The 27,190-nt window shown below is 38.8% G+C and overlaps 2 protein-coding genes across 8 annotated transcripts in view; one reads left to right on the forward strand and one right to left on the reverse strand.

Annotated features, from left to right (window-relative positions):
• Window positions 1–1,306: 1,306 nt before the first annotated feature.
• Window positions 1,307–5,529, reverse strand: ptpmt1 (protein tyrosine phosphatase mitochondrial 1). The gene is made up of 4 exons (XM_023817072.2): window positions 3,452–5,529; window positions 3,232–3,312; window positions 2,636–2,827; window positions 1,307–2,512 (listed from the first exon to the last, which is right to left on the reverse strand). The coding sequence occupies exons 1-4, from the start codon at window positions 3,596–3,598 to the stop codon at window positions 2,390–2,392; spliced, it is 543 nt and encodes a 180-aa protein (XP_023672840.1). The 5' UTR covers window positions 3,599–5,529; the 3' UTR covers window positions 1,307–2,389.
• Window positions 5,530–5,755: 226 nt separating this feature from the next.
• Window positions 5,756–27,190, forward strand: part of celf1 (cugbp, Elav-like family member 1) — a 31,142-nt gene continuing 9,707 nt past the window's right edge. For 3 of the 7 annotated variants that reach the window (XM_072698382.1, XM_072698383.1, XM_072698385.1), the window contains exons 1-6: window positions 5,757–5,956; window positions 20,715–20,902; window positions 23,539–23,621; window positions 26,317–26,365; window positions 26,865–26,999; window positions 27,096–27,175. In XM_072698382.1, the coding sequence (XP_072554483.1) occupies window positions 20,725–20,902; window positions 23,539–23,621; window positions 26,317–26,365; window positions 26,865–26,999; window positions 27,096–27,175 (525 nt within the window). In that variant the 5' untranslated portion in view covers window positions 5,757–5,956; window positions 20,715–20,724. Of the gene's footprint in view, window positions 5,957–20,714; window positions 20,903–23,538; window positions 23,622–26,316; window positions 26,366–26,864; window positions 27,176–27,190 lie in introns of all 7 variants that reach the window. The other 4 variants (XM_023817147.2, XM_072698380.1, XM_072698381.1 and 1 more) reach the window with 2 other exon arrangements.

A 27,190-nucleotide genomic window follows, 5' to 3' on the forward strand; every position in this document is an offset into this window, starting at 1 on the left:
GACTGACATTCTGCAAAAGGTACAAGGATTGAACTGCTGAGGACTGGGGTAAAGTCATTTTCTCTGATGAATCCCCTTTCCGATTGTCTGGAGAAGAAAAGTTGAGTGCTACCATCTGTCCTGTGCCATGCTAACAGTAAAATATCCTGAGACCATTCATATGTGGAGTTGCATCTCAGCCATGGGAATGGGCTCACTCCACAATTTTGCCTAAGAACACAGCCATAAATAAAGAAAAACATCCTCCGAAAGCATCTTCTCCCAACCATCCAAGAACAGTTTGGTGATGAACAACACCTTTTCCATCATGATGGAGCACCATGCCATAAGGCAGCAGTAATAACTAAGTGGGTCGGGGAACAAAGCATCTACATTTGGCACTGTATTTGGGGGCAAAATAAACTTGGGCCTTCATCCAGGCAGGTTTGTAACAGTTCCAGTTGATGTCTGCTTTTCTATTATTGCCCTAGCACAGGGGTCACCAACCTTTTTGAAACTGAGAGCTACTTCACGGGTACTGAGCCATACGAAGGGCTACCAGTTTGAAACACCCTCCTAAACTTATCTAAACTTCAAATATAATAAACATATTTTTAATGCTTTTTTTTTTAGACATTGTCATTTTCAAATCTATATAAATGCAAATATGATTAAAGAAGAATAGCAACAGGATAAAATTAAATTTTAGACGCTGCTCCCTGGTGAGTTGTGCTATTTTTAGAACAGGTCCGCGGGCGACTCATGTGGTCCTTAGGGGGACCAGGTTGGTGACCCCTGCCCTAGCAGTATAAATGGGTATTTTCAGGCGAGATTTTTTCATGCCCATTCCCTGACTTATGAAGTCAAAACACTTCTCCCTCATTTGGTGTGTATGTTCTCTTATGTTTCCCATGTCGATAGATGACAAAGGAAATTTGGCCTCTGTGTCATCTCATATTTGTACTCCAGTTATCCAGGGAATCATGGATTACAGCTTGAACATTCCTACACACTCCAACTCAAAGATGTACATGAGAAACATGTTTCAGTTACATTGTGTTCTCTATAATTTCCAGGGGTGCCAGTAATTGTGGAACATGTTTTTGTTGAAAATAACTCCTGATGAATGTTTTTTTTTTCTTTTAATAGATTTTTTTCTAATCCTTTTTACAAATCTTTACAAAGGGTGCCAATTATTGTGGAGGGCACTGTAGCAGCAGGAAACAGTCACATCTTTAGGTTTCTCTATATGCAATCGGATAAATTATGAAAAACACAATACAACCCAAATAAGATTATTTGTAAATTAGGCAAAAGTAATCACATCCAAAAATAGAACAAGGGTTTATCATATACACTAAACCTCATATATACATAGATATATACAAACCTCATATACTCATTTTACATTGGTACACAACCCATTGATTTAATGTTTACAAGGTCAAGATTTTGAAAGTCAAAGCTGCAAAAAACAAAACCTCACTCATAAAATTCAGTTTCAAGTCCAACTGTGATTTAAACTAAGGACTCTGCTACCAGCAGAATTCATTAAAACAGTTAAGTTTTAGTCCTGCTATAATTTTCCTGGTCATCACTGTTATTTTGCACGACATTTCATGTAAAGCAGATCCAAAATTAAAAGGCCTCAGCATTATGAAATAACATCACTCATCCTTAATCTTCCCAGAAGACTTATATTTCATAATAAACACTGTTAACAGAGTAGGCAAAAAGAGAATTTCCCCAAAGGGATCAATAAAGTGTAATTATTATTACAATTATCATCATCAACATTTGGCAAAAGCATGCAGATCTGCATGTGTGATACTATCTTCTTTAAGGCTTATTTTGACAGGACACCATGAAAAAACAATTATGTTCTACTTGTGCAACCTGGGAAATGAAAAACAAAACAAAACAAAAAGGGCCCTATGTCACTTATTAAAATATTGTTATTAATCTGAGGCTACTGATTCACACAGCAATCAGCAGAACACCTGTGGATCCCACAGAAATAGCTAAAATCACCAGAAAAAGAGGTGTGAAAATCCTAAAGGAATTCAACAGGCCTGCATGAACAAAACAAACAAACACTTACCCATTCAGTTAAATATGAATCAAATTTATGTCAACCATCTCACAATAAAAAGCAGGATTTAGCATTTTTACTTAGTTTAGACCGCTATGCCACTGCAGTTTTGCAATTTGATCTAACCCTGGATCTCATAATGAATTTAAATTGCTCTGAAAATGGCACAAAGACTATGTTGGGCGACTTGCAATTCACAGTCAGTCTCTAACTTGCACGTATTTCCAGGCCACAGTGTGGTATTTGCCGATGACAGCTTTTCATTCTGTGAACATTTCTGCCACTGCTTGACGGGGATCCGTGTGTCGTATGGCATGATCAGCCTGCACAGACCTGCCTGTGGTACTGCCACAGGACCTCCATCTGAGTCCTGCGGATCAGCACGTGTGGACGGATAGATCGCAGCATCCCACAAGCCTCCTCAGGATTCCACTTGTGTAGCTGTGGGCATGACAGAAACCCAGACGGTCACAAGTCATCCCCTTGCGAACACCTGAACAAAAAAGGTGGGATATTCTCTCACTGGACTGAGCATTATTGGATGCCTTTTAGTGGAGGACTTACCCGGATGAGGTAAGCTGCAACTAACGTTGCGCTTCGAGAACGGCCAGCTTTGCAGTGGACGTACACACTGGTTCCTTCCTCCCTGTGCTGAAACACAAAATCCACCCCCTTCTGCAAGTTCGGCAGACTGGGCACCCCAGTCAGATCCACTGTACTGAGGCGAAGCTGTTCAACACCAACTGATCGCCACTCCTGCAGGCAACAGGCACAGCTGGTGTGGGGTCACTAGCATTTCTGGCATGCTTCTTATACATTGGCTGATGTGTTCTTATAACCCCCCAAGAGGTGCCTCATACTGTACACAACGCAAGCCACATATAAAAATATATGGAAGAAATGTGGTTCAAGATCACTTCATATTGTTTTCTGTTTCCTTAGTACTTATAAGCACCGCTATTTCAAAAACGGAAATGAAGCCCAGTTATAAATGGAGACGAATTGTTCTTTGGTTTAAAAAAAAAAAAAAAGAGGGGGGGGGGGGTCAGATGATAACTAATCCCATTATTATACAACTGTTAGATCATTCAACTGCCTGGAAATATCAAGAGTTTGGCCACTATTTTTTTCACTTGAGAATAAACCACTGCTTGCCTTACCTCAGCTGAGTTGCAGAAATATTTTGTTTCATATTCTTCATTCATAGTGATCACCCCACGGACATTTTCTGTCTGTACCAACTGGGAATTAAATGAATTTTAAAAATGTATAAACGCCTTAGGGAAAATGTTATAAAGTATATATACAAAGCCGTAAATGGATAGAAGGAACTCCACAGATACAGTAAAAAGGCAACACGAGCATTTTAATACACTTTACCTCAGTTGTCATTGATTTAAAGGGAAGCGCTCCGAGAATGACAGTATTATCCACACGGTCAAACCACCTTCTGGATGATACTTTCTCCATAACGACATTGTAGCCAAGAGTAGGATAAAATAGCAATCTGGCCAAAACCCCCGACATCGCAACATCCCCCAGAACCCGATGCTATCCACATCCGTCACCTTTCTATCCGAGCTACCCGAAAGAAAATGACTGTACTGATCATTCCGACTTCCATTCGGTCTCGGAGCATCGCTCACCTTCGCCGCCCCATGGGCCGGAGGATTAAATGCATCATGTTTACCAACTCGAGTCATCCTGTTATCCCTGCCATACACGGCACATCGGTTAATTATAGCCGTAAATGACGGGTTAAGCCGATTAAATCATCATGTCTTTTCCCATTTATATGATTAATAACAAATGTAGATAAGAGTTTTCAGACTGGGAAATATGCCTAATTAATGAGCACTGCCTTTGTTAATTTAACAGCAAATCGGCGCTGTGTGTTTTATTTGTGTGATGTGCGTGCTTATCTAAGACATTTTTGTAAGTCGTGCGTCCTGTATTGTCATTGTCTGCTGCCTGTCATTACTACTTTATGATTTGCTGTGTCACTGTTAATTCTGCCAAACCTGTCACTGGCAGGCAAAATAACCCATTTCTATAACCAGGTATGATGGACATAACTGGTATGCAAGTACGAATGCACCTAAAACGATACCTGCAATCGATTGTTTATAAAAGCGCAAATGCGTACTTATATTATGTGCCTTTGCGCTGCTATGACAAAAAAATACCTTGCATTTTAACATGTATATCGCAAATGAAGCAGAGTTAGCATATAAAGATTTAAATGCATAGCAGCGCAAATGCACATAAAATAAGCACGCATTTTGGCTTTTACATACAATCGTTTTTAAGGTGAATGCGTACTTATCCATCCCTGTCTACAACTCATATTTAAAGGGTCCGTGAGACACACAGCAGGCTGAACAGCATTACTAGGAAGTGGAAGCACCACCAGCGAGACAAGACTAGAACGATCATGCTTAATGCAGAAACTACCCATGTTGGGATATACAAAAGAACCAAAGAGTAAAATGTTTAAAATGAGACTTCACTGGAGCCGAAATACCAATGTGGTGGCAGTATCACCATCAAATAATCGCGTTGCATACCTGCGAGGCAAGTCCAGCACTGAAACCGAAACATTTTTTGTATGTAATGCCTACTATGTGTGGAATGATGATTGTATGAATTTTGATAAACGCATTGTGGCATTTATAAGAAACGTCTTGCTTATTGTCATTGTCAACTTATTAACTTAGGATTCTTCCTTGTTACCCACCCACTCCCTTCCACGTGACCCATGTAGTCAATATATGCTGAGATCTGCAAAGTCAAAAGTAGCACCTAAAATGGCAACTGTCCTCAGTCATAATATACAACTTATTCTCGTTTCAGTTATTCCCAACGTGAAGGACTGTTTAATAAAATGAGAATGACTACAAAATTGTGAAAAATGTCCCATACCAGATTTTAGTGCAAACCACTAAGTGTTGGTGCATTTGTTTTCTAAATAGCTAATCCAAAACGTGTAAGTGAAATAAAATTGTATAACTACCCAGTTTATTTGCAAAGGAGAGGAAGAGTTCTGTTTCTGGTGACAGACTAGTATACGCCCTATTTAAGTGTGAGGATTTTTTAGATTAGGTGACATCTACATCGCTTGAACGCGACACAGTAGTTAAGACAAATTTTGGTCGGTTAAAAGATGTCCATCAATTAATTGCTGGCACTGTAATGCACAATTAAACTTCAATCTGACCAGTAAAAACACAGCATATGAAATATTATGCAGTACAAGCGACATGCATAAATAGAACCACATACATATTTTTCCTGCTATATAAACTGTTGACATGTTTAAAATATGCACCGCTGAAAATAATTATGCTTGCACAAAATACTGTTTTAAAATTAAAAAGCAGGCAAAGTACTGTCGAAGCATATATACACAAAAACTGCCACAAGGTAAGCCACTACGCGATCTCACCCTTTTCCACTCTGCAGGAACTGTTAAGGGATTTACCATTAAGAAACTCTGGGGGTGTTTTTTTCTCAGTAACTACAGAATTAACATAGAACAGGCCGATAATTTAAATTTAATAAATTACCGAGCATATATATATTATAAAATAAAAGAAATTGCATTTTGAGTTGCAGCACATAATTTTGGTGAATTTATTTTTTTTTTCCAGATGAGACAACCCCCTCATTTGAGGTTTAGATGGTGCGTGCAGGAAAGACAGCCATTTTGCAGAGCCCAGTGCTGGAAGATACAGCTAAAGAGCACTGCTCAAGAGGATTTTTAAAAGGGATTTCGTTAGTTATCTAATTAATTTTGGAGCTGCTGTTAATATTTAGACGAGTCGGTATACGTATAGAGCATTAAGCACTTTCCTACTATTCTTCTTTTGAAACAACGCTAGAAGGGTAAGTTGAACCCCTGTGTCGTTGGCATATTTGCTTGTTTATGTAGCCAGCTAGCTATCAATAAGAGAACGCGTCATGGGGCTCTCTGTAGCTGAGGCCCAAAATCTGTCTGCTGCCCGGCAGTTTCGCGAGCTTTCTGTACTCGTTTTGTGGTTTTTGTCTACAGGGGAACGCCAGTTGCTATTCCTTTGGCGTAATGTCGCTGTCTGACTCCCAGCCAAGCCGGCCTGGCTCGTCCGTAGTACGGGCGTCTTGATGTCGGAGGATAAGTTGCACCCGTAGGTCGATATTTCGAAATCACCGGCAGGCTCAGTAAAGTTTATGGAATTTCTCATTTGGACTCTTTGTTCCGCTAAATTTTACTTATCACAAGTCTGTGCGCAGCTGACTGGGTGTCCAAAAGTATGTATAACTGTCTTAAGGCGTGTTCACTATCGTCGGGCTCCGTCTGGAGCTGGCGAAATTGGATTATAGGTGTAACCTTATCAATATAGGTTGAACACGGCGGTTGACATGTTTCACGGCGGTTGTGAATAATCCCCCTTTTAAATAATGTCTTGTTCTGCCTAGCCCAAGATCACACAAAAACACTTAATGGTGGCGCATAACTGCCTAGTAACGTTAGTGCTTTTGGTCGAGGCCTCGCTTTAGGCTCGGCACCCCGTGCTGTTTCCAGGACGCCAAGGCGATAAAAACCTTTTAATAACCGAGCCGTGGCACCAGGCGTGTCGCTTGAAACGTGGAGCCAAGGCGCCTCCTGGTTTGCGCGGTCGGCGGGGTGTGGGTCGTTTCTGGGAGCGGGTAGTGAAATGGCGTGTCGCAGAGTGGGCCCGGCCCGGCCGCCGTGCATGTTAGGCCGGTTGTTGTGGTCATACGGTGTTTTTCACGTTGCAGTACCATGATCGGAGTCTGCCCGTATACTTATCATGAAAGACATACACACATGGTCTGCTGGTTAGCCCAGTTGACCTTAAGTGTTTTGCAAAACAATAGTCAGTGATCTAGAGCAGTGTTTTCCAACCTTCAGAGAGAGATAGAAAACACTCTGGTGAGCTATATCGACAGTCAATTTTGCCAAGGGGGGAGGGGGGGGTCGTTATGGTTTATCGACGGATGGGAGGAGGTGATTGGAAGTTGTCCTCCCGAAAGACTAGTTTTCGACCACCAACCTAACTGAAATGCACTTTGCACAATTTACTCTCTCATAGGGACTTGTTTGTGTGCATTATGGTGGTGAGGTTGTGCCTCAGTTGTGTATCTTATTGAAGACTGTAAGAAATCACTGAGCTATTGGAGCAAATTCCATTGCATTTCCTGGATTTTGAATATGAACAAATATGGTGAGTGAAGCTCCGGTGTCAACATTCATGTTATACTCGTACAGGTAAATGCAGTGAGCATGCGAAGAAAATGTCAGTATCTTTGGAAGTTAGATTCTTTTTCTGCTCTCAACTTGTTGCAGGTAGGGCTGCCAGGAATGACTAAATTTATATCGATTAATCTATCAACTATTTTACTGATGACTAAACGATTAATTTTCCTCCAGAAAATCAAATTGATTTTCTCATTCAGGTTAACTTTATGTTGATGACCACTAGACCTATCACAATAACAAATTTTGCTGGACGATAAATTGTCCCAGGAATTATTGTGATTATTTCGCCAGTGTGAAATACGGCTCACTTGCTTCCAGTTTGAGTAACTATGAGCGCAAGAAAGGATAAACTTGTTTCAGAAGCTAAAAAAACAAAAAAAAATTTCCTAAGTGCACCACATCCTCAAAATACAATCGACTTTTACGTTTCTTGGTTTCTTCTGGGGAAATTCGGCAAGTCCAACATATTTATACTCACATTTCATATAATTTATTGCCATATTTTACTTTACCGCTTATAGTGAACACATCTGCCTGGGCGAAATTGATAATTATAATCGGATGATCATCATAACTGATTTTTTCTTCTTCATGTCTGTCTGACGCGTGTATATTTCTTACATGAATAATAGGTAATAAAACGGACAGCGTCCGTTGCAAAATATAGTACAATCATTTCAAACACTTTTCAGATTACAGTACTGTACAAATTAAATTACTGAACTGTGTATAATTAAAATACACTATATAATACAGTATAATACTGTACCTAAATATTCAATTTTATTTATACAGCGTATTTTCACATTGTCTGAAAGCGTTCGCTGCAGCATCTCCGTGGCTCTTTTTAAGGCGGTTTATCATAAGCTTTGAGTCTATATAACACAAATCTGAATATTGAACAGCTTTAATTAGAACTCTGACAAATTACCAGTGCTGCCATACTTTTACACTTTGTTTGTCGTGCTTCTTCATGGATCTGAAGCAGCAACCTCTCCTGTTCCCGTGTTTCTGTTTGACACTAAAAATAGCAAACACAGAATAACGCAACGTGTACTTAAGCACATATAAAACATGCTAAGTTAAACATTCTCCGCTAGAATGACTGGGGATGTTCATAGTTACTTCATTAGCACATGCATACACTATCTCTCTCCGGGAGTAACGTCTATTAGCGTAAGCTATAGCTAACGCCAGCCACAAAGTTGAACGAATAAGACTCCTCTTCGTATCCGTGGATGTAAGACAAGGCAAACATCTTAAGGCCCTTCTCTAATTTACTCGTTGGTACTTTGGAGAAGGATTTACAAAAGCGATGTACGTCGTTGATCATAAGTTTGGGCTAGTCTTCTAAACGGCATGTATAAACCAATGCCGTTTTTCACAGACCGAAAATGAGCGAGCCGCATTTCCATGAACGCGGAAGCTGACGTGCAAAGAGCCCACTGACACGAGAGTTCACGCTAGTGATGTGTCATTCGCGAACGAGACGGCTCTTTGAGCCGACTATTTTTAGTGAACGATGGGAGCCGGCTCCTGTTCAAGAGCTGTTTTATTAATGTAACTTATAGAATTGTCCGGGTTTTTGAGCTGCCTAAACATTAAGGACAACAGTGGCCGGAACACGTTGTCTTCTGAAAAAGCCCGCCCATGAGACGGCGTCTTATTTTTAACAAATCAGATCACGCTAATCAGCATCAGGTTAAACCGAGAGAGGGGTGGATTTTATAAAAAGAGCCGTTTAGGAGCCGAAAGAGCCGGCTCTTCTTGATGAGCTGTGCCAAATGAGCCGGTTTGCTAAAAAGAGCCGACAAACAAGCATGCAAATGAAAATTATCAACCTCATTTTAATTATCGTGCAGTTAATTGATTTATCGTTTATCGCGACAGGCCTAATGACAACAAACTATATATTATTTCAGGGCCTTCGATAATGGATGCCGGCTTCTCTGCACCATATGGAAGTTACTTATGCCCACAAATTGATAAGCATATTAGTAGTACGTATGAAATATTAGTGAGGGGCTTCTTGTGATGCCCAAAAGCTAGTATTCTGTACAAATTCGTTGTACCCTTTGTGCAAATAAATTTGATTAGGAGAGCACACTGCAAGCAAAAATCATTGAAGTGACAGTGAAGAAAGGGACAGCTCAACACCAATAATATTGTGGATAAATAAGGTACAACAATAGTGGTACTTTTTTCAGTCTAAAATCCAACATGTTTTTTGGTAAATATAGTTTATTTTTATTCAGTTTCATTAATTATTCTTTTTAGTGTCCATTTCTGTTTATGATAACACTGGCCACAACAAGCCCAACATGCATGAACACACACACACAGGTATCATTAATCAACATAGAGTAAGCCCAGATTTTAGCCTAAACATTTTTTCAAACAGTTATTTATTAGAAAATCTAAGGCTGCAGGCAGACAACTTTATGGCTTTAATAATGAGTGTATTTAGCAGCTACAATGACAATACATATTAAAATGCTTTCCATACTAATGATAATTTAATACTAATTTAAACATAAAAAGGCAACACTTAGAGTGGTTTTACCTGTTCTACCACCTGTGTGTTTTTCCTTCAAGTGCTCATGCATGGCGCTCGTGCCGCTGTGGTGCGCCATTGAAACTTTGCGCAGTGTACAAACCACCTTTTTGTTTTGTGATAATCTGAACTACTTCTATAGTTACATAGTGATATAGAAGGAAAATATTTATGAACTGTTTTAGAAATCATCAGTAATGTCATTAAAATAAAATGTGTTGATTTAAAATATTAATGTTGACGCATTTTCAGTGTTGACGTCATCGACTACGTCGACTAAGTGTGGCGGCCCTAGGGGCAGGTTAAGTGGTAATGAAGGAAACAAGTAAAACTATGGAAATGGAACAGACACTCCAGAAAAGCGTTGCTCAAACTATAGGCCATGAACTGGTGCCGGTCCGTGAGAGGATTCCTGCCGGTCCGCGGAGCCTCGCCTTCTGCACCAATCAAAATTCAGTCAGATCAGGTCTGATCTCATCGCTGCTGTCACTGCGTTTGTGTCACTTTGGTTTTATTTCTATCGATAGTTCCCCCCGATACCAATCTGTCATCTGCCAAGCTATGCTAAGTAATGAGGCTATGAAACCATCAAAATTAAGCCGGCATTTACAAACAAAACATGCACATCTAAAATATAAATCAGATGACTAATTCAAAAGAAAACACGATAATACACATAATATTAATAACGATAAAAGCCTAATTACTATATATCTGTATATTTACTTGCCAATAATATATTTATTTGGCAATAATCTCAAATTTAGCCAAAGCACTCCTGTTAGGTCATGTTATTGTTCTGACATAGGCAACAGCCCTAATAATACTAATAGTAATAACAGTAGTGGTAGTGGTGTAGTAATAATAACAACAATAATAGTAATACAATCTATCTATGCGGATATGCATCCGTGCGGGGGGGGGGGTGGGTCGTTTATGCAGGGCCCTGCAGCCCCAAAGCCTCACATGAGAATTTTGCTGAATGAGCAGTTTGGAACCATTCAACAAACGCAAATTTTAATGCTGTTAAACTCAGCAGTTTGCAGCAGCGTTGTAACAACACAAGATTGTTTTCTGTGATTATATAGTTAGCCTTACCAACTTTTTCCAGCTACTTTCAAAACAAGGCTAATAACTTCATAAATCACTTGAATTACCTGAAAGGAAGAGGATCTATGGAAAACTGCAGAAACTATCAAACATGGCGTTTTTCAACTTGAACTTGCAGTGTTTGCAATGTTTTGAAGATTTACAATATTTGCCTTATGCATTATTTTCTTTTAAACTGAAGTTGAAGTGTTCCCAAACTTTGGGTAGTTCCTGCCATTTTCTAACACTGGTCTCTTCCTTGTTTTTCATTTTCCTCCATCCCTCCAGTACACACAGAACAACATGCTTTTCTCTTGGTGCTCCAGTCAGTTTTGCACTGCTGCAGTCTGTGCATAATAGTTCCATAGATCATGAAGGGGTCGATCTCCCATCAAGCACTTAAGAAAGCACTCAAAGTTACGCGCTTTTGAGTTAAGCGTATTCTCCCCTCATCAGTGCAGATGCACTCACTTCACTTAACCCAAAAGAAGGTACAGTCATGGAAGAAGTAAAATTAATTCATCACTTAGGACAAGTCAAAACGTGGATCTAGGGATGTCACCAGAACCGATACTTTTGATAAATTTTAATTCCAAAATTCTGAAAATGCGACAGTACCTGGTTTTCTGGAGTACTGTAGGTACCATAAGCAGCATATGTACTGAGGCTGCACTTCTTCTGCAATTGACGAGGGCAGCATATGCGCCTACAAGTGTTCTAGTCTATCCTTATATGCTAAAGAAGATGGATACCTACAAACATGGGAAAAACTACACATGACTAATCATTTACATTTAGCTTGATGGTATACCTGATGTTTTATTAGATTAATGTACATTTAGGTTGATAGCGATGTTTTATTCCGTACAACTGCAGTCTGCAGTTAATTATCTAATAAGATATTGACTGTACTTTCAAGCTAAATGCAAACAATTTCTAAATAATGATAAACACTTAAAAACATTTCAAAATGTATTTTATTGATGTGGACTCTTGCTGCAGTAGTAAGGGTGAACATATTGCTATCACACTAAGTATACATTAACAATCTACTATGTCAGGTGTACTATCAAGCGAAATGTAAATAATTTCTTAATACATTTTATTTAAAAGCGCCTTTCAAGACACTAATTTCTTAATTATTAAAAGCACTTTTTTTAAAAACATCTGGGAACATATTGATGTGAACTCTCACTACTGCGGTAAGGGTGAACTTTAAACTTATGGGGAAATGAAACTTACAGGGTACCTTGAAATTGCGCTATCATGATTTCATCATCGGCCTAACAGCTGAGCAATACACAGCGGGAAGGAATTTGGATGGCATTAGATGGATGGTTTCGGAAACCAAGACTCATTGTCACTGCTGCAGGTGCATCCTTTTAAGCTTTCATCACGTTACTAATGTGACACAACTCGTTTTTCATTTCACAATGAACTAGAAATGTACTAATCCGAATATCAGCACTGGTCCAGACCGATTAGACAGGGTATTGGCCATATGTGACCGATTCATGCCTGATAGTTATTTAGTTCTCGGCACTCTGTGAAAACAGACCCCATGTTCCTTGTTAAATCTATTTGAACAGCTCTTACCTATTTTAGATGTTTTTGCTTTATTCAGGCTGAACGGTAATGCTGCCTTTCAGTGACTTCTGCCTGCTGTGACGTCATGTGCATACCATTTGCAGTACCCTTTGCATAAGAGGGTTATGATCTGGAAGTATTTTATGCTGTTAACAACTAGGAGCACAGCGATTTTGTAATCTTTTTGTAAAAAAAAAAAAAAAAAAAAAAGTTCTGAGGGGTGGAAGTACCGTTTAGTATATAAAGCGCACGCAGTTGTGTGTGAGTGAGTAATATGAAAAAAGCAGTGGATGATTTGGGAGTCACTAGCTAGGGCTGTTTTGCATACTTGCTACAACTGGTAGTACATTTCCTTTTTCCCCATTCTGTATTACTCTCTCTAATGATGTTTCCTGTATCACACACATCCATGTAATGCATCTTGGGATGATTGTTATGAAAGGTGGGGACGAAAACCTTTTTTTTCTATTTCATTTATATTTGAATGATGAATAATATCTGGTATCACTTCATCAAATATATCATGAGCAGGTGTGACTGCAAGCAAACAAAAACGGTGATCAGCCCCCCCACCCCAACCTTCTTTTAATTCCGATAGGCCTGGAGTAAAGGATCTAAACAACAAACATGTTTATGTACTTTTATATATGTTGTTGTTGTTGTTTGTAAACCTACTTGGCATTGAAATAATCAGATTGTGCGAATCCCTCTTTTGAGTTCAATGGTACCTAGGAAACATTGTTAGACTTGTTCATCACAACCCCACATTAAGATTAGTGCATCTAAAAAATGGAAACTAAACTGGAAAGAAATCAGACAGTAGTATCTTGGTTTAGTTTGAGTGGAATTAAAATTGGATGCCTCCGAAGGGCTAACCCCAATTGGGCTGCCAGTGCTTTTATATGACTCAAAATGAGGGTTCTTTTTTCATTCATTTTTTTCTTTAAACTCAGTGGATCAGATATGCTTAAGGGTGTTGTATTGCACACAATCTTTGTAGCTAGTTTACTTTGAAATGTACAACTTGTATTGAGTGAATTGTAAACAAAAAAAAATAATCTAAGGACTGGTTGTGGAAAAGAATTGTGTGCTGTGGAGAATGGAACTCCGATTGAGAAGTACTGTCTGAGCTGATGTGGGTTGTGGCAAGTTAATGAAAGTGGAAAATAACATGAGCTGGGCCAAACTCAATGCTCAGAAATTTAAACAGCACAGCTCTCTTCCCCTCTAGTAGTCTTGTCAAAAGTATTGATTGTGTCATGTATTAAAGTTTCAATACTCATTTTTCATGGTATCGATTTTACAGCGTGCATTTCTGGTTCGCTCTAATCACTGAGGCTCGTAAGACACAAATGCGCATGTCTAGACTTGAGTGTAATCTCCCATACAGGGTGTTAAGATTTGTAGTTCCAAAGCATCAGAGCTTTCACCACTGCGCTAAATCGATGGAGTGCAGAGGAAGTGGCATTTGGAAAGACTTGTGCCAAATGAAGACAGTAAACCACAGAACATATTTATGCTTGTATGGAAGTTATGCCACCATAAAATACTGACAAAGGGGGACAACACCACGATTTTATCTAAACATTTAAAGGATGGACTCATGACACAGTACAATGAATTTTGAGAGATAGCGATCTTATTTCTGAATTAATGAAATATTAATCTGTATGATCCTGTTGAGGTTGAATTAGAGGTGATGTGCATTTTTTTCCTCTAGGGTTAAAACATTATTTGTAGTCTTGTTAATTCCTACATTTGTAGTGTGTCATCCCCACATCACAACACCGGTCTGCGATTTATTTTGTCCTGTGGGTTATTTTCTGCCCCATACGATCTTGAGGTCATGTTGATTAGTGTTGCACGATACCACATCTCTATTGTATGGTGCATGTGCAATAATCACCTGGGCTTCAAATGACTGGTATAAACATTTGTCCAGATACCAGCTTTTTCATACTATACAGATGTTTACTTACGCCAAAGATTTGGTAAGCAGATTAGTAGTACACCTAGAATATTATTGACAGGCGTATTGTAATGCCATAAACATGGTAATCTGTAGAAATTCAGCATATACTCATGCTTGAAAAACGTGTTAGACTTTAAACCACAAAAAGTACCACCACACCAGTGGTACCTTTTTAGCTTTCATGGCTGTTGTGCTATACTTCTGTATACTTCCGGATATACTGCCGTGGTCCTGTGTAAGTCCCCGCTGTTTTGCTCTCCTTCCTTCTTGCAGACCTCAATGATGGTTTTACTTCTCAGGCTTTACTGTGCCCTCTTAAGTCATAGCTGTTTTTGTGCTGTCTGGTGTATTTCTGTAGTGATTGTCAGTTGCACTGGATGGATGGCATCGACCCTGATGTCCTATATCTGTCCTCAGAGAGGCATGGGCAGCCACAGTGTGAGCTTCCCCCAACTGCCCTAGAGGCAATGTGACACAACCTGTGTAATGTGACGAATGGTTCACCCCATAGCTCTTGCTTCTGAGAAAAAGGGGCTTGTTTTGCCACCCCAGCTGATCTGCCTTTTAAATGTCATGTATTAGTTCAGGATTATGGGCTTGTCATCGTCCTCATTCACTGCAGGCCGTCACATGTTCTTATCAACATCTATCTGACACACTATCTGACGCTGCACCCTATTCTGCTTGGACAGGAGAAACTGTCACAAAAAAACCAAACCCATCAGCATTTTCTATTGTGGCCCCCTATGCGATCACATTCAGCATTCGGGTCGCAGCTGGTCTCCCTATCACAAATCCAGATCCATGTTTGGGACGGTTAGTCTTGCTGAAAGCTCACTTGTCTGTTCCCGCCTGTGTGTCGGTCATTATTTTGTGTTTTTTCTTCTCATTCCTTATGATCAGTAGTTTTACTCGAATGAGCCTTAGCAGATTTTTAAAAATCTGAAAAGTCTGGTTTAGGGGTTTTTACCTTTTGATCCTGTCATTTCTAGTTTTAGTTTTGTATTATCTTGGAACCATGACCTCTTTTAAACTTGATTTCCTGCCTAACATGATGGTGGATCATTGTACATTGAACACAAGCCCAGTGTAAGTAGCACTTTCATAGCTTGTCCACGTTGTTTACAAATTGCAGGGTGAATGTATTCAAATGTTTTTTTGTTTGGTTTTAAATAGTTAAGTTTGAAAATACAATGTTTATAGTATGATTTAATTAGTGATACCACAGAGATTTCTGGCCGATACTAATAGCCGATTATTTCGACTGTATACATTTTAGATTTAGAACAGAGAACTGATCATCAATGCCATAATTTTCAGAGTAATATATTTTAATTTTGCAATGTCTGCACTGAATTTTCTTTTGCTATCAAAAGTTTGGGTTACTGACATACTAGCATTATTCACCAAAACCGCAGCCACCTTTATTGGAACAGATTTGTTTTTCAGAAACACTATAGTCTTCACTGTCTCGCCTTAAGGTGAGCAATCAAATACGTTGTGTAAATGTTTATTTGTAGATCCTCCTAATTAAATTTTAGCAGAGCAACATTTGCAAAATGCGTTAACATTTTCACTAATGTTAAAATAATTCCACACAGCAGACATTTTTCTAACTGTTTAGTATGTGCATGTGCAAAACAATATAGGTTACCATTTTAAAGGAAATTAATCAGCGTTAATATATGGCTTATTTCAACCATCAACTGATGGCCGATTGTTGCTATATTGGCCAATACCGATTAGTTGACAGATGCAATCAGTGCGTCTCTAGGTTTTAAAATACAAATTCAATTAGCACTTATTTATCTTGTACAGTGTACATGGTGAACTACAGAACTGAGATCATGTACTCCTGAACAGAATGGGAAGCCTGTGTTTGAATTTTTACAGGCTGTTGTGTGCTATGAGGTAGTATGATATAGGGCTGGGCGATATCATATCGAAAAATTGGTGTTCGGCCAAATGTTTTGCCTGTCATCTGAAGCCCTGGTGATTATTGCACAATGAACGATATATTCATATATCGCCCAGTCCTAGGATGATATAGAATTCATTTTGAATAGCTGAGTAGAATATTTAGTAGTAACACTGCAGTAGTTTTCATGCATGCTACATGAAAATATATTGTTTTTCAGATATTTTCTGAAAGACAGCCCTTTTTCCCAAAGCATGACCAGAAAGAGGTGGTTAAAATGTTTAATTACATTCTAAATGATCTTGTCACCAAGTCTACTGCTTATGGCCTGCCAACATATGTGCTCATGGGAGTTTTACTCCCAAAAATGTTCTGAGGGCAGAATGAAAAATGATTGGTCCAGAGAACCAGTCAGATTGTAGTGGAGGTAGGTCTAACCAACTAGAGAAGGTGGGACCAACCAGTCACATGTCTTTTGCCCACCTTCTCTACAATCTGGTTCTCTCTCGGAAGTAAAACCCCCACAAGCAATTTCATCACCCAAATTTTTGCATTGATTTTTGCTCTGTGAATTGGTTACTGTTGTTACTGAAAAATTCTCTTCATAGTGCCCCACTGGTACTAAAATACTTAGTCCAGCACATTATTATATATTATAAAGGTTCATGTGAGAGAAGTAGGTTGGTATTTTTTGTTCAGCTTATCTTCTGTCGTGTACTCTTAGACTCCCATACTGCATGCTTGTGCCAGGGTGGCTGCAGGAACTCTGGCTCTCAGCATTTCTGCCGTTTTAAGCTAGTCAGTTCCTTAGTCTGAACTTTGGCCCATTGTAATGGTCCTGCTGCTAAGGGTTTTGTACAGTTCCGGCCAGTGAAGCTTTCCCACATTTCCTGCAGAAGCTTTTCAGTTGGCAGGCCCAATGAGCTCTAAGATGGCCATAGCTTTGTGCCCATGTATGGTGCCAAGGCAGGGCTCTGCTCTCCTCTGTTCTTTTTTTATTATCGGTGCCTGCTCTTCCAAGTAATCCACCATTTTATTCTCCACCATCCCCTCCTGTATGGATTTCACTTAGACCAGTATTCCCTTGTTCTACTTACCTCTGGCAGTGTTCAGATTATGTATGTGTTTTTGACCTCATTACCCATCCATCATGCAAGAAGCTGAGTTTCTTTTTGGTTGTTTATCATAGAATATTGTATGTTTGTATGTATTTGTAGTAGGGCTCCAGGGTTTGATTTAAAGAAAAAACACTGATTTTTTTGACTCAAATTTCAATTTCAATTGCAATTTATGCTTCAAAAATTAAATGTAGTGCTGTCGCGATCAGTTATATCAATAATCCAGTAATATACTGATTTTAATCTGACAATTCATCAGATAATCGTATAAAATATAGTATAACACACAGCTCTGGGAAAAAAATTAAGACCACTCTTTATTTTAAAGAAAATCTGTATTTTCCAATCCAGGTTTAATCCTGGTTTTGCTGGCAGAAGCTACGCTGAACAGCAGGTTGCTTCCAGGTTCTATATTTCTAAGACCCCACTACACAAACACAAGGTGAAGCAGGCTACACCAGGAATGACCAGAAGGGCAGAAGCAACTTTCTAATGTCAGAGATGTTAACTTATCCAACAGTTTTTCTCATGAATCTGAGATTGTCATCGAGTGACCTTCAGAAGGAATGGGACATATTAAGGGCAGGTGTGAAGTGCACTGCAAGAACAGTTCATGTCATGATCTTTGAAGTAGGACTGAGTCCCATAAAGCAAGGAACAAGTTCTTCATTAATGCAAAACAGAGAACAACAAGGCTGCAGTCTGCAAAATAACAGTAATCGGACACACACCCATAAATTGGTAAATAAGGGAAACTGTGCTGTGGTATCCATTTTTTCCAGAGCTGTATAATATTATATTGATACAATGCCCTTGTCGCAAGGCAGGTTCCAACTGACCATTTCAGGAGCACACATTCAGTCAATTTAAGGCACTCCAATTCTGTTAAGTTGCATGTTTCTGGACAGTTGAAGGAAACTGGAGACTCCACCAAAATGCCCCACACACACACACACACACACACACACACACACACACACACACACACACACACACACACACAGTTGGCAGTGTGCAGCGATAGCACTACCAGCTGTGACAGGCAGTAGCTCACTGGGTTCAAACCATCAATACATTGTGCTTAAACATTTTTGGTCAGTTATAGGAAACAAAAATTAGCAAGCTTTGCAATTTTAACAATAGTTACTTTTTCAAAATGCATAATGTATATGTTAAATGTAGTATATGTTAAATGTCTAAAGTTTACCACTTTTTAGAAATGAAACGGTATGACAATTTAATATCACAATTATTGTTACCAAAATCATGGTTGGCAGTATTATCGCAGTGTTAAAATGGGCTGAAAATGTTCAAAAAGTACTGATACACAAACTGTAATCATTTGATCAAGTTTTATATTGAAAATCACAAATAATATTAGCAGCATTATACATTTTAAACATTAAAATAATGTAGCCAATAAAGTAAAACAGCCAGAGGTTTTTTTAATATAAAAAAAACTTCATAGGCATCGTAATGAAACAAACACCGTATACTTCTGTCCTGAAACTGGCTATTCTAATATATCCACTCTAAAATAATGACTGTTCTTCTGTTTTTCCGAGAGTGGGTAACACTGAAAGATTCTGTTTACATTATTGACAAGCTATTACCACGTTAGATGGACAAACCGCAACATTTTACTCATTCTGAGTTCTCAAATCAGGCATTCGCTATAGAGTGGTGGTCTCAGAGACGACCTGTAAAACTAGACGTGTGTACCCCTTTCAGATATGTTCTTTCTGCATCTTCTGCAGACAGCGTGGCCATCTTCAGTTTTCCTACTGCAGTCTTATAAAAGGCAAAATAGGACGACACCTCTGACCTAGTCCTCTAGAAGGCTGAAAAATTTCTTGAGCACTGTGACCACCTTCCACCAAGTTTTCAAAACAAAACTAACTCTCATTGCATGCTGAACCTTCACAACTGCATCTGGGAGACTGCTACTAACTTTGGTTAATGCTACACAGTATTTAATATAATGTAACCCAGCTAGATGGCTTCGCATTGCTTAGCCAGTAACAGCTCAGGAGCATGCTGGGAAAATTGTGAGTTATTGTTAATACTTGTCGTATTCCCTATTCTCATGTGTGCCTTCACCTGTGTCTTTCATGAACCCTGTCCGGTCCTCACGTGTGTCTAGTTATTATGTAAACTACCCACCATGTGTGTGCCGTACCGTTCAGCATCAGACCACCATGAGTTTCCTCAGTATGTGTTTCAGTTGTTGGATGTCTGTATTAGTCCCTTTAAAAGCTTAACAAAGGGCCGTTGTCTCCCCTTAAAAACAAGTTGTCTTGTTTCTCATCTGCTGCACATTATAGTAAGTAAATTTATAGTAAATTTGCTGTGGTTTGTGAAACCGGAAACCGGTTCATCCTAGAGCTGGGCAGTATGACCAAAAATTTATATCATGGTATTTTTCAGTTATATCGGTTTCACGGTATGTGACGGTATTTTTTTTAAAGTATGACTGGGTGTTTACCACATTTTACAGGACATTTTTGTTTTACGTTTTTGCATTGTTCCCACATTAACTGTATTTTATTAGCCATTGCGCCTATCCGCTACCTTAATGATAACACATGGCTAACGTGTTTGTTGGCTAACTGCTTATAGATAAACGTCTAATGTTAAGGAGTACACCGGTCAAGTAGTACACTGTAGTGATGCTGTGTGACCTGTGGCGAATGAGGCGGAAACTGCTCTGTTGGTATCAATAATGGTGAAAGTGAGTATCTAATCGGATACTAATTTTTAATATCGATTTAGTATCTGAGAATTGTTTTTTTTTGACAACACCAAGTGTCTCATTTTCAGTTCCAGCGTCAGCTATATCTTCCATTTCTGATCTTTCGCGGTACATTTTTAGCGGTGCAGCAGTGAGAAAAGGTACCCCCCCCCCCCTTAAACAGTTTCCAGCTGTGCTACTTTCTGAAAGTTCTGCCCTCTATTGGAATGACTAATTGTAAGTGTATATGATATAACATAGACATAAATTGAAGTGCAGAGGGCGCATGAAGGTTAAGGGTTTAGGCTCTTTAAGCTGGTTCAGACGTTCTTGCTCAATTTAATGAGTAGCCTCCATGGCTTAGTGCCAACAATTTCCGGACTGTGACCCCTCTACCTATCTTTCTATTTTCAGAGCAAAGAAGATGAATGGTACTCTGGACCATCCAGACCAGCCTGACATTGATGCCATTAAGATGTTTGTGGGTCAGATCCCCCGATCCTGGACGGAGGAGCAGCTGCGTGAACTCTTTGAGCCTTATGGTGCCGTCTATGAGATCAATGTGCTGCGAGATCGGAGTCAGAACCCCCCTCAGAGCAAAGGTCAGGCATGGGTATTTCAGCAGGGGGGGCTTCTGTTATCCATAATACCATAAGTGTTTATTATGGGATTGTTTTTGTTGTTTTTCTGCAAGTAGGGTGATAGGTTTTGCTGGTTTCTTATTGTGCTTATATTCTAGAATCCAGAAAAGTTGTGAATGCATCATTTAGGGAGCTGATATAATTTGTAGACAAACACAGATCAGAATAAATTTGCAACAACACATTTTTGTGGAGTTTGAGCTTAAACATTTTTGGACGCCCACACTAACACATTCTGTTCTAGATATTCAAAAGATAGCACATGGCATTTGGACAAGAGATATAAAGTAATTACTCAAACCTGATTTGGTTTAAAATGGGAAGGCACTTAGTGTTTGCATGTTTCTGCCTGGAGTTTTTTGGTTGTTGCTGAAGGATTGTACTATTGTTTGTTGTTGCCATTAAGGGTGGTGGTGGTGGTGATCTAAGCTAAGGAGTTTAAGAAAACAAATGTCTAGGTCGACCAGTTTCACTTTATGCTTGTACGTTAGTATGGAAGTAAATCTGTGTCATCACAATTTGAATTTTATATGCCACTGAAATTCTAACATTGAATATTTATGCAATGGAAATATGCATCGGAAATTCGATGGTCCAAATTCACATGCAAAAATACGAGGTAAAAAATACGAGTTATACATCCGGGATACCAAGGCTAAGCAATCGAATCTGTGGCTGCGTTCAACTTCATTCAGCTGCTTACAGCACAACAGCAATGCATTCTAGTTCTGACGTTTGTATCCCAGGCAGTTCCGAGGCGTTATCTGCTATTTCTCCCGAATATGACGTAAAGCAATTATAACTGGTTTTCAGTTAATTTACCTGGTAAAATAAAGTTTAAATAAATTATATAAATGCTCTAAAAGTACACATAAGTTAGTGGCTTATTTATTGTTAGTTACTGTAATGTTGCGCTGCTTTATTTGTTTAATTGTCCAGTCTGTGAAGAAGGCATTCAAGTAAGAATTGCATTGTACTCAATACATGACAATAAAAACTTTGATTCCTTGAAATACATGTATTTGATCTTTTTCCTCGCAGCTATCTTTTTACACAGAGCCACTATACACAATAGTTTATTTTTTTCCACTGCTAACAGTTTGGATCAGGAGTTGGTTATTGGAAAAGAAGTAATGTGCATGCAGGTGATATTTGTATAGATTTATCTACACCCTTCTGGCAGTGCGGCCATTGCAGTCAGGTCTCGCAGACGATGAGGAGAAGTTGTCCGACTTGGCTGCAGTAAGTTTATACTCCACCCCTGCAGCCGCAGCCAGATGCTCTTGTCACGTCAGCTGCAGACAGACCTAAGCCCAAGTCGAACGCAGCCACAGATTCGATTGCTTAGCCTTGGTATCCCGGATGTATAGCTCGTATTTTTAACCTCGTATTGTTGCATGTGAATTAGGACCATCGAATTGGAGCAACTTTGAAATGTTGTCTTTGTATTTTTTAACCTTGTATTTTTGCATGTGAATTCGGACCATTGAATTTCCGATGCATATTTCCAATGCATAAATATTCAGTGTTAGAATTTTAGTGGCATATAAAATTCAAATTGTGATGACAGATTTACTTCCATACGTTAGGAAATAAACGCTACCTGGAAAGGTGGTACGATGAACTTTGTTGATCCCACCAGGAGATTCTTTGATCCGTGAATGTAGAACACAAAAGCTTTTCTGTTGTTAATATCACTACATTGATTCATTGATGTCAGCCAATGCCAAAATTAGTATAATAATTATAATAATATATACATAATATATAAATAATATATAAATAATAGTATAATAATTTTTATTATGCAAAATTTTAAATTGTGATTGGCTTTTGTATCGTTAACTTACTTTTGCTAACATCATTATTCTGTAGTTTTATTAAGTAAACTTAATGGACAGGAATGCTTACTGCTACATTTAATCTGATATTGTGATGTCTTTCACATTGCCTCTGACTTCTTATGCTGATCATTAACATGCATGCAGCATTAACAGACACACATCTTGGTACAGGTGTGTCCATAAAATCTGGATTGAACTCATTTTACTGTTTTAAGTGTTGAAAGCTGTGGGAATTAAAATTCAGGCTTTACCAAGAATGATGTTTTTTGTATCTGAAAGCTCTATTGTTTTGCTTGAATACCCATCCCTACTGCCATAGGTAAGGTTATTGGCAGTCAGCTGTTTAACATTCAGTGAGTTTTTTCCAGTGGCATCACACCAAGATGGGGACTCTTGAAAATGTATATACACCTAAGTAACTATGAGAAACTATGAGTTTTTGAACTATTTAAGTGGTGATTCCCATTTAGTCGCATCAGTCACTAATAGAAAAAAAGTTAAATATTTTGATAAACAGGAATGTCCTTGAACCACGATGGAGACTTCAGACTTGACTCGGACTCTAATTTTGTGACTAGTGAACATCTCTGGCATCACAATATTGTGACTGAAAGGTGCCTCCAAAGTTTACTGCTGCACACCAGCGTTCCGAATTGCTTATTCAAGTGTTCAACAGAAGCTAGTACAGTGTGACCTCACCATTAATGGCAAGATGAAAACTAAAGTGTATCTCAAATCTCTCCTTTATTGCAGGCTGTTGTTTCATAACATATTACACTCGCAAGGCAGCATTAGAAGCACAAAATGTTCTCCATAATATGAAAATTCTGCCCGGGGTAAGTTGGAATGTTTTATTAACCATGAAAAGCGTAATTGTGCCATAAATGTATCAATGGCATCAGATGTAACCTTGAATGGAGTTTGCGTGTGTAATTTTGAAGTTATCAGTTTTCATTGGGGTGGCACATTAATATCACAGAGCCTTTAGGTTTGTTTCCATGAGATATGTCTTGATTGCTATAAACAAAATACCACTAAGACGACCCAGTTGGTAGGACAAATACAGAACCCCTTGCTTCGTTTTGATCTCGGTGCTTAACATTTAAAATTTATATCAAAAGTAATATTAGTTAGGCTTGCTTCAGTTTGTTGCAGCTGTTTAAGAAATAACTAGTCATCATTAGAAATCAAGACATTACTTGGATAGTGATGGGTGATAATGACGATAATGTATGTGACATGTATTCACGATGAGTGTTTCAGCATTATCACATGAGTCTCGATACGGCACTACTTATCAGAACAAACCAACAAGAGCCTATTGTGATGCCTTCATGTTCAGAGGCTGCAACGGTGAAACAAAAGCAATACCAGCCTGCATGTCAGCGCTATCTGTATATATCACTTTGTCAATTGCCATTCTCAGTGGATCTCAACTTAATGGCTAAATCTTAATCTTAAACTTAATCTTTTCTCATCAGTTATCAAATTTGGCTTGAGAAAAGAAACCCAAACAAGCTTTATATACCATCGGTCTGTTAAAAGGATTGCAGTCATGTGATGTTGATTTGGGTTGAAAAAGATTCTACTTTTGTGTGATAAATGTTCGTTTATATGCAAAACTTTTAGTATTAATAAAGCACCTTGATCATAGTGAGTCAGTTTATTTTTTCTGTATTTTACAGACGTGGACAAATTTGTTGGTACCCTTAACACTCATGGAGAAAGTACTTTATGCTTCCTGAAAAATTCAGTTAGTGTTTCCTGTATACATTCATGCATTTGATTTATTGAATAAAGCAAAACAAGTGTGAGGTAAATTATTGTATATCGCACAAAGAATCTTAAATGATTTTTAAAAAGATTTTAAATAAAATGATCAGTGACGTTTCTTAAATTAGTGCACCTCACACATCTTCAATCTTGAAATCAGTCATTCTACATATTTAAATTGAGAATTAGCCACTATTATTCTATGTACCACACTGAACATGGACCAGAGAAAGCAAAAGGCAGAGTTGTCTGAGGCGCTCTAAGAAAATTATCAACAAGCATATTAAAGGCAGAAGTTTTAAGACAATCTCCAAGATGTTCCTGTGACTACAGGTATAAATATTAAGAAATTTAAGGTCTATCGAACCTCCCTGGACACAGCTGCAAGAGGAAAAATTCACCAGATTGGGCAGAAAGATAGTGGGAATGGTAGACAAAAAGACAAGGACACCTTCCAGAGAGATACAAGCTCCCAACTCAGGGTTTATCAGTGTCTGATCACACCACCTGTCACTGTTCAAGTGACAATGGGTTCAATGGAAGAAAACCCAGGAAACCAGGAGAATTCCACTGGTGAAAGGAACACATGAAGAATCTATACTGGAATTTGCTAAAATGCTTATTGAAAAGCCAGAAAGTTTCTGGTATAATGTCCTTTTGACAGATGAAACAGAACTGGAGCTTTTTGACAAGTCACATCAGTTCTGTGTCCAGAGACACAAAATGAAGCTGTCAAGGCAAAGAACACCAAACCTAGTACGAAACATGGAGGATCCTCAGTTATGTTTCGGGGCTGTTTTACTGCATCTGGCAGGGGGTGTCTTGAGTCTGTGCAGGATACAATGAACTCTCCAAACATCAAGACATGCTGGAGCAAAATGTACTGCCCAGTATCAGAATGCTCCATCTCAGTCACAGGTCGTGGGTTCTCCAACTGGATAACGCACCAAAACACACAGCTGAAGCACCCAAGAATGGCTAAGAACTAAGTGCTGGACTATTCTGAAGTGGTTCCCTGAGCCCAGATCTGAATACTATCAAGCATCTATTGAAAGCACTGAAACATGCAGTGTGAAGAAGGCACCCTCCAAACCTGACACCGCTGGAGAAGTTTGCTCAGGAAGAACGGGCCAAACTACCTGTTGATGGTTGCAAAAGACTCAGAGCTACAGGAATTGCTTGTTTGCTGAGATTTACTTTAACGGTTGTGCAACCAAATATTAGGTTATGGGTCCCATCACTTTTTATTTGTGGTGTTTAAAATATTCTGTTTGAAATCAAATCTCTAAAGCAAAGACTGATTTTTATTAAATATCGAATAAACATTGATTGCCAATTACTTTTGTCATTCAAGGTATTTCAGACAATTGTGGGTTCTTTCATGGAAGGGTACCAACAAATGTATCCACATCTGTTCATGTACAGTATTTTACATGCCCTAATTAAGTTTACTATTATAATTTAACAATGAAGATAGAGTTGCTGGTTCAGTGGTGAAATGGTAAAATAACATCACATACCGATTTGGTTGGTTTGTAAACAAAAAAATGCTCTATCATCAATGACTAATAAAACAGATTTTGGTTATATTGCTGACCCCTACTTACAAATACAACCTGCATTATTTTGGACTTTTCCAGTTTAAGCTTCTACCTTGCTGTTTGTGTATGAATTGTGCTGGATTTACAGCAGAACATTAGTTGTCAGAGTTCTTGTAAATTTGATTGTAAAGTTCACTTCGCAATCTTTTCTTTGCAGATGCATCACCCAATCCAGATGAAGCCAGCGGACAGTGAGAAGAACAATGGTAAATATAAATTTGCTGCAAATGGGGCAAAGCTGCACTTGCGGGAATAGCCTGGCTGCAGAGAGAAGCAGTCTGCAGACTCTGCTCTTTTTTTAATGGGCCCTAAAAGGAAAACGGATTTATAGCCAACCTCTCAGTGAAGCACGTATATACACAAATAGTCCTGATGATAAATTTACTCGTTGCTTTAAAGAAATGTTTCCCTGGACTGGTTTTACTGTTAGAGGTTGTATGTGAGCAGCCGGGTGATTCCTCCAGGTACAACACACCACTGAGGATTTTTAAATAAAAAAATAGGCTTGAGTGCTTTTTATTACATGTATAGCTGATCATGTCCTGTGTTTTTCATGAAGTAATGGATTTGACTTTCATGTTAGTGGAGCTACCGCACAAAAGCTGAATGCTTCAGTGGCTTGCGTGTACGTGGTCAGTATTCCTTATGAAGATGAACTTCTAACTGCACTAATGACCCTTGATGTGTTTCTGGCTTGCTTTTCAGCGGTTGAAGACAGGAAGTTATTTATAGGAATGATCTCAAAGAAGTGCAATGAGAATGACATCAGGATTATGTTTTCACCATGTGGGCAGATTGAGGAGTGCAGAATATTGCGTGGTCCTGATGGACTGAGCCGCGGTAAGGTGGCCGCTGCACCATTAACAGCCTGCTTCACTTTTACCATAGAACTTTTTTTTGGGAGGTCAACAAGTGACACAAGTACATATGTTGCAGGTTGTGCTTTCATCACCTATACAGCAAGGCAGATGGCACAGACAGCCATTAAAGCAATGCATCAGTCACAGACAATGGAGGTAAGGGTGGATGGA

The sequence above is a fragment of the Paramormyrops kingsleyae genome, chromosome 13 (assembly GCF_048594095.1).
Source record: "Paramormyrops kingsleyae isolate MSU_618 chromosome 13, PKINGS_0.4, whole genome shotgun sequence".
Taxonomy (NCBI): domain Eukaryota; kingdom Metazoa; phylum Chordata; class Actinopteri; order Osteoglossiformes; family Mormyridae; genus Paramormyrops; species Paramormyrops kingsleyae.

Bases quoted from the DNA above. Each gene is read 5' to 3' on its own strand.
- ptpmt1 (XM_023817072.2), bottom strand. From the start codon at position 3,598: ATGTCGGGGGTTTTGGCCAGATTGCTATTTTATCCTACTCTTGGCTAC. The intron at 3,313-3,451 runs GTAAAGTGTATT...TTTAATTCCCAG, and splicing joins TTAAATCAATGACAACTGAG to TTGGTACAGACAGAAAATGT. The intron at 2,828-3,231 runs GTAAGGCAAGCA...TGTTGCCTGCAG, and splicing joins ATTTCTGCAACTCAGCTGAG to GAGTGGCGATCAGTTGGTGT.